At 36.2% G+C, this 11,587-nt stretch overlaps 1 protein-coding gene across 2 annotated transcripts; it reads left to right on the plus strand.

The window, feature by feature from the left end:
* Nucleotides 1-4,226: 4,226 nt before the first annotated feature.
* Nucleotides 4,227-8,173, plus strand: LOC109006244 (protein NRT1/ PTR FAMILY 6.2). Of its 2 annotated transcripts, XM_018985459.2 has the most exons (7): nucleotides 4,227-4,399; nucleotides 4,524-4,626; nucleotides 5,783-6,000; nucleotides 6,156-6,394; nucleotides 6,548-6,700; nucleotides 6,975-7,318; nucleotides 7,442-8,173. In XM_018985459.2, the coding sequence occupies exons 1-7, from the start codon at nucleotides 4,397-4,399 to the stop codon at nucleotides 8,002-8,004; spliced, it is 1,623 nt and encodes a 540-aa protein (XP_018841004.2). In that variant the 5' UTR covers nucleotides 4,227-4,396; the 3' UTR covers nucleotides 8,005-8,173. The 2 variants fall into 2 exon arrangements, with proteins under 2 accessions (XP_018841004.2, XP_018841003.2); XM_018985458.2 differs by having other exon boundaries at nucleotides 6,156-6,700.
* Nucleotides 8,174-11,587: the final 3,414 nt, after the last annotated feature.

An 11,587-nucleotide genomic window follows, 5' to 3' on the forward strand; every position in this document is an offset into this window, starting at 1 on the left:
AAGCACCTCTTGCCTGGTTTCAGCGTTTTAGCTCCTTTCTTGTTCGACTTGGATTTTCCTGTAGTCATGCTGACACTTCCCTCTTTATTTTCCATAAGCAGTCTGACATAATCTATTTGCTTCTTTATATTGATGATATCATTGTTACTGGCAACAACTCATCTCTTCTCAACAGCTTCACTTGTCAACTCTGAATTTGCTGCCCTCTCAGTTACTTTCTTGGCCTTGAAGCTTCATCAACTGCAGACGGTCTTTTCATCAGTCAGCTAAAGTATGCACGAGATATTTTTACTCGAGCTCAGTTACTTGACAGCAAATCAGTCCATACCCCCATGGTTGTTGCGTAGCACCTGACTGTTGATGGTACACCTTTTTCGGATCCCACTCTCTACAGGTCTCTCGTCGGTGCTATCCAATATTTGACCATCACACGGCCCTACATTGCTCATGCTGTCAATTCTGTCAGCCAGTTTCTACACGCTCCAATAGAAGATCATTTTCTTGTTGTTAAGCATATTCTTTGCTATGTCAAGGGCACCCTTCATTTTGGCCTTAATTTTCGCCCATCTGCTACTCCTGGTGCTTTAGTTGCTTACTTTGATGCTGATTGGGCAATCTGCCCTAGTACTCGTCGTTCTACCTCTAGTTACTCTATTTATCTTGGTGACAATTTGGTTTCTTGGAGTGCCAAGAAGCACTTATTGTATCCCGCTCAAGCTGTGAATTTGAGTATTGTGCTCTTGTGCACACTGTAGCTGAACTTCTTTGGCTTACGAATCTCCTTCATGATCTCTAGGTCTCCATTCCACAGCAGCCTCTTCTTTTGTGCGACAACAAAAGTGCCATTTTTTTGAGTTCAAACCCCGTTTCTCGTAAGCGGGCAAAGCATGTTGAGTTAGACTACCATTTCCTTCGGCAACTTGTTGTCGTTGGCAAACTTCGCACTCAGTATGTTCCCTCTCATCTACAGGTTGCTGACATCTTCACCAAAAGCATTCCTCGACCACTTTTTGAATTTTTCAGATCCAAGCTTCACATCTGTTCCAATCCGACGCACAGCTTCCGGGGGGAGGGGGGGTGTTCAGGATACTTTGCCTTAATCTAAGGCTTGACATATGTGTCTTAACTAAGACCCTAATTCTAGGCGATTGTTTTGTATATACTTTCCGTTTATTTACATTCCATCTTAATTGTAATTGATTTGTAATTATTTCATACGATATGTAAATTGATATATAAATGGAAAACTATTCACCACTTCAAAGTGTGGTGGTTTCATCAAACCTTCTCAGATATCATGCAGAATGTCTGAATCTACAGAAAGTATCCAACCAAGTCGTGCCAATTATCTTATTGTAATTATTAGATTTCCTTTACAAATCCAAAGGGAGATATGCATGTCATGTGGTGCTAGATGAAAAGGAAGATCAAAAAGCTGGATACCAATTAGTTTGCATGATAAAATAAAATAAATGCCATCCCCTCCTTTACACTTGGAGCTCCTTCACATGCACTTGGAGCATAACATTCATGTGCAACATATAGATATTTACACCCAAAGAGGGAAGGGTAGGCCAAAATGCTCCTGTAGATCATAGGCCCCAGCAGTGGTTGAGATTCATGTGATAATTGAGGAAGAGTCAAAGGAATTAGAAAAATCCTTGATTGCAGATACTGGGGTCAGTGGAAGGAAGGGGAAAGAGTACTTGGACCCACAAAGGGAATGTTCTGGTTATGGGTGTGTTGTTTGGCCCTTTTCTGCTGTTGAGTGGGTTAGCTTTTCCATGTTAGATGTTGCTTTGATGCCTAATGGCCGGTGGAGGTGGGAGGTGTGGGATCAAGTGATAGAGATTAGTGCTGTCAGTTGGTATATATGCTTGCTGGTTCATTATTGCATAATGCATAATTTGTCTACACACGTGAGAATTACAAGAACCAATGAAGGCACGTGCAGAGCACATGGACCAATGTGGGTGACTTTTTTTTGTCAACTCTCCAAATTATAGTGATTTCAGTCAACCTCCCAAGTCCCAAACATTAGTCCTCCAACTCTTATAACTGCACTCCTAGCTAGCTAGCTAGCTAGCTATATAGGCACTTATATATATATATTTGACATTTGTCTTTGGACCATGTGCTTTCATTTTTACCAAAACTGATAAGAAACTCACGCTAGCTGGAGATACTGACCTTCTAAGTTTTATTTAAATTTAAAGAGTTTTGAAGCAGCTGGGGTTAAATTATTTGACAATGAAATGAAGGGACGTTTCCTATCTCCATCTAGTTAAGATCTCATGAGTCATGAGAATGTGATAGATCAGTCAATTTTCGATCTCATTAAACTACTTGAGAAAGTCTCCACTTCATCATAGTACATATCAAAAGGAGATTTGAACTTCCTATAGTTTTAGGACTGTCATCAATAGTGTGCATGGATTCGGTCATATCTAAATCTAAAGAGTATAAAGCTTGTATATGAAGGACCTCTCCTAATAATACCTATTGATCAGGAGTCATAGATCAACATATGATCTGGAGATTGATAATGGTAAGAGAGGACCTTAATCCCTAAAGAGATGGGAAGGGAAAAAGAGAAGGGATAGATTCTCCCTCCAGTTAAAGAGTTGGAGAGAGAGAGAGAGAGAGAGAGAGGAATAAATCTTTGGTTCGGATTACCTTGAAACGTTGAGTGGGCTTCACTGTTGGTACCCCAGGTGCAAGGAAAGTAGGGATACAGGAATTTTCTGTTGAGTGCTATGGCATTGCAACTCTTAATTAATCCATAATTATCTGTTGAGTTTCAATATTATTGGAGTGTTAATAATAATCCATCATTTGATTGTATGAACAAGTTCCAACGTTGACAAGCAGATGGAAACAGCCGGGGTTCTCAATTAACTAGGAAAAAACAAGAAACTTTCAATCCATGAGTCCATTTTTAAACAGATCATGATCATAACACTTAATTGCTAGCCTATATTATAACTTTTCCAATTGACTAAATAGATAATCATGGCAACATTGTTAATCATACCAAATGATTCCCAGGATAACTAGGAGAACCAATCAGTACTGACCCGATGTCTCAAATTGGATTAGCATGAAAATCAGTAAATGAATATAAACACGGGCTTAGCATGGTTCGGCCAAAAAAAGATCAATCATATATCTGTAATGGAATTTCAATAGATCAGCATTCTCTTTACCACGTGTAGTACTTACTGATCCCTTTAATTATTATATCTGACTGGTCGAGGATAGATCATCGAGTCCTCGATCCATTGGGTTCATCAACAAGTTGGATTCGGACCTACCCGGACCTAACCATCACTTTGTATTCCACTTACATGCATGGAATGCTTGAATCAATTTAATGGGCTGGGCTGATCGGGCCAGCCCATTTTCTATCCATATAACCGTCAAGAGCTCGCACGTTCGTATAAGTAAAAACATGAGGAAGGGGTTTTGTCTACTTAAATGTCAAGAAGTTGACTGATCTCTGTATCATGTCATTTAGAATTTTGATCAGAATATATAATATATATTTTATCATTTTATGCCCATACAGAGACACAGACACTGGACAAAACCAAGAGGTAGGAGGCCGGCTTGCTTGTGGGGTAGCAAAAGCACTTGGACGGCGCCCTTGGGTATATAATGCATGTGGGTCATAACCTAATTTGTGACCAAAGCTTATCTAACCCACCACAAAGAAAGGTCATGTGGTACTGAAAATGCTGTTTGAGATCATGAACGTATGTTCCAGATTCCAATTTTCATCTAACCTTTCTCAATCAGTGCATCATCTTTTCTTAACCAAAATCTACTTAAAGATAAGGAAAATTTTATACACCATACTACGTACCATCTCACTAAGTATGATGTGATATATTTATCACCATTAAATGATCATTTATTGCATGCTTCTTTATCATCTAATGGTGTTGAATGTACCACATATTACTTAGTATAGTATGATTAAAATAGAATGAGAGTGTGGTGCATAGTATTATTCTAAAGATAATAATACTTTCAATCAGCCCTAGAACCTTCCACCGATCAATGTGGGATAAACCTAATCCCTACCCTTATCAAGAAGCAGTGATGTGTCCTCATGACTTGTGTGCATGGTACTGAGGGTCACTTCAAGTTCTATATATATATATATATATATATATATATATATATATATGTGTGTGTGGCTTAGCCTCTTTGCCTATAAAAAGGGCAAGTTCTTATGACTAAGTTAAGTAGCTAGTGAGTTGGAACATCTATAGATCAAGGAAATTGGCTTCCTTATTTTAATTCCTAGCTAGCTTTCTTTTTTCAGCATTGCACGCCAGCTCTTTCATTCCCTGTTGAATAGTACACAAACTTGGGAATACTGATTATAAATATGGTTAGTGTTGAAAAGCTAGCTTTCATTTTTAATTTGGTCATGGCATGAGTTGGGAACGCTTCCCTCTTCTTCAGTCTTTTCTATTTAATGAAACACTTTTCTAAAATATTTCTCCATCTCTTAGGAGGGGAAGATGACTTGGACGGTCGCTGATGCTGTGGACTACTATGGTTTTCCTGCTGATAGATCTAAAACTGGCGGTTGGGTACCTGCTGCTCTTATTCTAGGTTTGTTTTCTTCCTCTTAATCTGTCAGCTTTTTGTCTTCTTCTTATTAGTTAAAACAGGTAGATGTAAGGCGTCCATGTATATATATGTCCTGTAGTGAGTTTAGGCCTTTTTTTTCTTGGTTAGTTGTTCTGCTTTCCACTTGTGTTTTTTCTTTGAGTTTAGTACGTACCCTTCTATTCAAGATTTTCCTCCGCCATAACTGTGGCCGTTTTTACTGCTAAAAAAAGAAAACAGGTAGATGTAGTGATAACTCATGCAAGAAGAATGAAGGTCTCCTCCATTAATTATTGCATTAAAAAAACTTAGAATTTCTAGACATTGTTTCGTGTAGTGGAGTGCCTAGTTACGTTATACCCATTGATTCAAAGCTGAATTTACCTCCATTAATTACATTGAGAACACATTTAATGCATTTCCTGAGCTTTTATCAACAAAACTTATATGCAACCGACGGTACAATTCTCAGAGAGATGTGTGTGTGTGAGAGAGAGAGTTGAATTCTACTAGCTAGCTTTTTGTTTGTTGTACAATTACAGTACATCAAACTCGGATTAATGTTTGTTTTCTTGTTACTACGATTAGAAATGAGTTTTATTTTTTGCTTTGGGCTATATATTAGAAATAAGAAGATATAAGCATGACTAGTTAGATAGCTCATGACTCAACGTATTAGACATCTAACGTTTCACGTTAAATCATATCAGTTTGTAAATTTATTTTTGTGAAATCTCTTAATGGTTATAGCGCTTCTCAAGAAAATAATATGCATAATTCTAGAATTTAAAGAGATAAGGAGGAAAGACGTCAAAATATATAGTAACGTTCTGAGTGAGTGTGTATATGTACTTACGTACACACACAAATATATACAAATATATATATATATATATATATATATATATTTATATAAGATATGGCTGGTATAGATCAGAAATTGAGCCCCAGCCATTTAAGCTCTCAAGATTTGTGAGTTAATGGATTCAAGATTAATATATATATATATATATATATATATAATGAAGTAACTATTTCTGCATAATCTTAATCTCTATTAATTGTTAATTAAATATAAAGAAAGTACTAAACGAATTAAGAGAACTCTAATCAGTTTGTATATATATTAATTTGGAAATTTTACTGTTTTAACTTACAGTTGTTGAAGTTTGTGAGAGGCTTTCAACAATGGGAATAGCAGTTAACCTAGTGACCTACTTGATTGGAACAATGCATCTGCCTAGTTCCACTTCCGCCAATATAGTTACCGACTTTCTGGGTACATCCTTTCTTCTGTGTTTGCTTGGAGGCTTTCTTGCCGATTCTTTCCTAGGCAGATACAAGACCATCGCCATCTTTGCTGCAATAGAAGCTCTGGTACGTAAGTTTATGTATAACAATATGAAGTACTATATCATTAATTGCCTCAAAGTTTCAAGATCATAATTAATTCGCGGGCGTGTACGTGTACGTGTGCCGATGTCTATTTTTTCTTGATCATGCTTGTGATGATGATGATGATGATGATTTAGGGCACTGGTGCTTTAGCAATTTCGACAAAACTACGACAATTACGCCCACCAACTTGCGGTGCAACTGCCACAGATTGCAAACAAGCCAACGGATTCCAAATGGGAATTCTCTACGTTTCTTTGTATCTAATCGCAATAGGGACTGGTGGCCTTAAGTCGAGTGTATCGGGATTTGGAACGGATCAATTCGACGAGAAAGATGAGAAAGAGAAGGCTCAGATGGCATACTTCTTCAATAGGTTCGTCTTTTTCATTAGCTTTGGAACTTTAACTGCTGTCACTGTGCTTGTGTATTTACAAGATGAAGTGGGTCGAAGCTGGGCATATGGGATTTGTTCTGTTTCCATGTGCATGGCCATCATGGTGTTCTTATCTGGGACTAAAAGATATAGGTACAAGAAAAGCATGGGAAGCCCCATAGTTCACATATTCCAAGTTATTGTAGCAGCTACTAGGAAAAGGAATATGGACCTCCATTTTAATGCTGGCTCATTATATGAGGATACTCCGGAGAACTCAAGAATTGATCACACGAATCAGTTCTGGTAAGTTCTTTTTCTTATATTTTTTTCTTTTGCGTGCTCCCTATCATGTCTAAAGTTCAAACCCATGCAAGTTAAAATCAATGATTTAATTAAGCATAGTGCAATATAAGTACATGTTGTGCTTGCACGTACAGTTTCCGAAACATAAAAAGATATTTGGTCACTAGCTAGCTTATGAAACAATAAAATTATTTATATGAGTAATGTTATAAATTTTTTGGATTTCCACCATGACTATTTCTCTCTCTCTTCTTTAAATTTGATTTCATTCTAGTTTCCTGGACAAAGCATCCATTGTAGCTGAAGGTGACTTTGAGAAGAGTGCAGCTGGTGCTGCTCCAAACCTCTGGAAGCTATGCTCAGTGACAAGAGTGGAGGAAGTGAAGATGATGATAAGATTGTTACCAATATGGGCCACAACCATCATATTCTGGACTTCATACGCACAGATGATCACCTTCTCTGTAGAGCAAGCATCGACCATGGAGAGATCCCTTGGGAATTTTCAAATTCCTGCTGGTTCCCTTACTGTTTTCTTCGTAGTTGCCATTATGATCACTTTGGCCGTTAATGACCGCCTCATCATGCCTCTTTGGAAGAAATGGAAAGGGAAACCGGGTATATATTAATATATTATATATTAATCGTGCATGATATAGTTAATTTATAGATCAAGAATCTGCACGAGAGGCAAATTATCTGTATGATCAATGATTCATAACTAACTCTCTTCATCAACAGGTTTTACAAATCTCCAGAGAATTGCAATCGGGCTTGTCATGTCAACTTGTGGAATGGCAGCTGCAGCCCTATGCGAGAGAAAACGATTGTCAGTAGCAAAAGCCACGGGTGATAGTACAGCAGCTACATTGCCTATAAGCGTCTTCTTCTTAATCCCACAATTCTTCTTGGTGGGTTCTGGGGAAGCATTCATATACACAGGCCAACTAGATTTTTTCATAATAGGTTCACCCAAAGGCATGAAAACCATGAGCACCGGTCTCTTCCTGACAACCTTATCTCTAGGTTTCTTTGTCAGTAGTTTCTTGGTCTCGATCGTGAAGAGGCTGACAGGAAGTAAGGATGGTGAAGGATGGCTGGCAGACGATATCAATCATGGGAGGCTTGATTGTTTCTATGGACTTTTGGCAGTACTCGGCTCCATAAATTTTGTAGTATATCTGGTTTGTGCAGCTTGCTGGTACAGGCCAACGAAAACCAAGTCTGCTGATCTGCATGAGATGGGGATCAGTACTAGTACTAGTACTGCTGTTAATGGATCCTCCATTGAGGAGAATTGCTAATTAAGTACCGATCGAGCCTTTAGGGTTAAGCATTTTATGGCTCTTTGTTTCATATATAGTCCGGAATGTACAAAAGGAATATATAATATCTGTAACGCCTCGATCTCGGAGATCCGGAGAGTTAGGTCATATTACTTAAGAACATCTCTAATAATCAATAATAAATAAACAGAAATTCCATAAGATACTTAACTTATTTGTTCGATCCAAAAATATGTATCCTTCCACAGAAATACTAAAAAAAAACCTCAATAAATAAAATAACATCTTCATAAAGACTCAAATTATTCATAACTTGACGTACCAAAACAACCGCTAAAGATAAAAGTACTAAATATGATCCTCCAAGATACTTGTACCATTAGCACTCATTCATCTATGATCATTAGACCTTTTCAATACTTCCTACTCTTGTCCTCCAGCTGAACCATAAAAATATCTTAAAAATGTTATGGAGATAAATAGTGAGTTATCAACAACTCAGTAAGCAGAGAACATATGCTAGTATATAAACATGAGTATTTTCACAGAGTTCAGAATGTAGAAACAAAACATTTTAATTTCAATATGCAAATCTCAAAAATACATATTTTCAAAAAAATCAGAGCGTCACTGCAAACATTTCATATTCAGAAACTAACTTTTCATATTCAAAGACTCATTTGGCACAACATGACCGAATATTTTCATCTTATCATATCATATCCAAACAGAGGTCATGTTTAACCCCTGTGGTAGAGTTGTACATTCTACAGAAAGTCAAGTAGAACATAAATCATCATGATATCAAAGCGATTGTACTCAAAACAGAAAATCACTATTATATCCCGTGGTGGGCCAGATGTCACTATTATATCCCGTGACAAGGCCAGAGGTCACTATTATATCCCGTAACAGGGCCAGAGGTCACTATTGTATCCCATGACAGGGCTAGAGGTTACTATTATATCCCGTGACAGGGCCACATATTAGAGCAAAACAGAATCAAAATTATAATTAGAGTCAGAATAGAAACAGAATCAGAATCAGAATAGAATCAGAATTAGAGTCAGAATAGAATCAGAATCAAAGTCAGAACAAAATCAGAAAGTCATGCCAAAAATTTTTCAAATGCCACCTCATATCAAAACAGAATACTGAAATTCAGATCATTTCACATTTTCCAAAACAGATTCAGAATATCTTCACGTCACATGCAAAAATTATCAATTTTCATATTCGCTCATATTTTTTTGAGTTTAGCAGAATATAAAAAATAAGCTCATGTCTACACCAATCATGCTAGAAAATATTTTATTTTTATATAGAATCTCATGAGCAATGTAGAACAAATAACTAGGATCGTTTAACATTTCTTTTCATAACACAACATGCACATTTTCAAAATTGATCTCAGTCTATTTTATTTTTATGCACAGTCTAGTATAAGACCCCGCTTACCTGAGTTTCTTAGCTTATTCAGAAATTCTCGACAACAGTACTGAACAATTGTCAATCGTCACCTATAAAAACTCATGCAACTTAAATAAATCTCCAATGAACAGATAATCTCATATTACACCTGAACTACTTATTTTAATTCCTTAAAAACCTAAAATTTCTCTTAATTTCTAAAATACCATCACTTCCTAAATTCCTCAATATCTACATAACTATTAAATTCATAATATTTATAAAATTGCATAGTAATATTAGTAATACATACAATAATGCCACACAATACATTTCTGGTTTAAAGACTCATTAAAACAAAAATGATTAAAAATAGGAGAGCAAATATTTCATGTAATAAAAATAGACTAATTAGTTTCTCTTTAAAGAGTTCGAAATAAAAATCTTGCACTACTATGTACTTATAAAAAAAATATACTAATAATAATAATATATTTCAAATATTTATTAAATCTGTATTTAAAACCAAAACTCATACAAAGTGAATTTAACATATAAAAACTACAACATGATCCAACTTATAACTATCCTGTTAAAAGCATCAGTATACTAACATAGTTTATAAGCCCATACGTCTACGCCCAAAATAGACTACAACCCACATAAAACAAAACTCAAGCTTTCAGATTCAATATACAATATTAACTCATGTGTTTCAAAGAAAGCAAAAGGGTAAAAACACCTCATATTATTAGAGTAACCAAGATACACAAACATATGTATATTTCCTTCTTAAGAAAAATACAAAAAAAAAAAAAAAAAACCAAGACATGAGTGGCAGCGAAGACTTACCCAAGGGAAACTGAGAGGCAACGAGCGATGGCTAGAAGATGCAACTCACAGCAAGCACCAAAATCACCAAGAAACCGAGTGAAGCTCACGGCTTTTATGGGCAAAACAGAGCAATGAAAGACCAAACAAAAAAGAGAATGCAATGGGAAAAAATCACAAGCATGAGCCACGAAATTAGTAAGGAAAAAAATTAAGAGAAAGTACAACAATGGAGGCTCATGGACATACCTGCAAATGTAGAGAAAAATAGATGAAAAATAAATGCTAAAGAGGAAGAGATCTGCATGGTTTTATAGCAAAAGCGAAACCGAAAATTAAAGAGATGGAAATGGAACCATCACCAGCCAAAAATGGAGGAATGAGGGGTGGCGTTCGCTGACTTGTAGAGGGGAAGAACCGAAAATAAGATGGAAAGGAAGAAGGAATGCAGCAGACGGCATCCCAAAGAAAAACGAAGGAAAGAAACGATATAAAATGAAGAAGGAGAACAAGAGAAGTAGCAGCCGCACGGATTGAAGAAAGGAGATGAAAACTGAAATGGAAATGAGGTGGAGAAGCACGGCGCGCAGGAGGAGAAAAGAATAGATGAACAAGCCCAAAGGGCTGGACCAAACGACGCCGTTTGGGGGGGATGGATTTAGTGGGCTGTTGAAGGCTCATAGGTTAGGCTGGGGACGAAATGGGTTGGGCCCAAAAGAAAATGAAACACAATCAAACAGGCCCAGCCCGAAAATAGAAGAGTCCAACAAAAGAAAAATGCACAATATAAAAATAAGAGCCAAATAAAAACACTAAAACTCAATATTAATAAAATAAAATAATTAAAGTCCAACAATAAAATTATTCATTAAGGCAAAGAGTAATTTAAATACAAACTATAATTAATATCAAGAAAGCACATTAAAATAAATTTCACAACTTAAAAATTATAAAATAAATCCAACGAGAAATCCGATAAATTTAAAATGAGAGAACCAATATTTAAATTAATTAAAAATAATCATTCGATAAAAAAAAAACACTAAAATACGGGGTATCACAATATCGGTTTGAGTTTGGTTTTCTTTTCCCTTAGATATAATGTAATGATGTTCATAATTAATGAAGTGGCTTGAGATGTTATGATCTTCTACCCCCATAATCTTGGTTTTATGTCGCCTTGCTAGGCCCAAACTAGCTAGGAGCTTCTTATTTTTTAATCGATTTCTTAATTATGTGTGAATCTATATATTTTGGTGATGGTATGAAAAAAGAAATTAAATGATCACTGGTATAGAAAATTAAATTGGCTCTCTCTCTCTCTTTCTCTCTCTCTCTCTCTCTCTCTATATATATATAT

The sequence above is a fragment of the Juglans regia genome, chromosome 1 (assembly GCF_001411555.2).
Source record: "Juglans regia cultivar Chandler chromosome 1, Walnut 2.0, whole genome shotgun sequence".
Lineage (NCBI taxonomy): Eukaryota > Viridiplantae > Streptophyta > Magnoliopsida > Fagales > Juglandaceae > Juglans > Juglans regia.

Excerpts from the sequence above, each read along its gene's own strand:
- LOC109006244 (XM_018985458.2), top strand. Across the intron at positions 6,701-6,974 it reads GATCACACGAATCAGTTCTG|TTTCCTGGACAAAGCATCCA; the intron begins GTAAGTTCTTTT and ends ATTTCATTCTAG. Across the intron at positions 7,319-7,441 it reads GAAATGGAAAGGGAAACCGG|GTTTTACAAATCTCCAGAGA; the intron begins GTATATATTAAT and ends CTTCATCAACAG.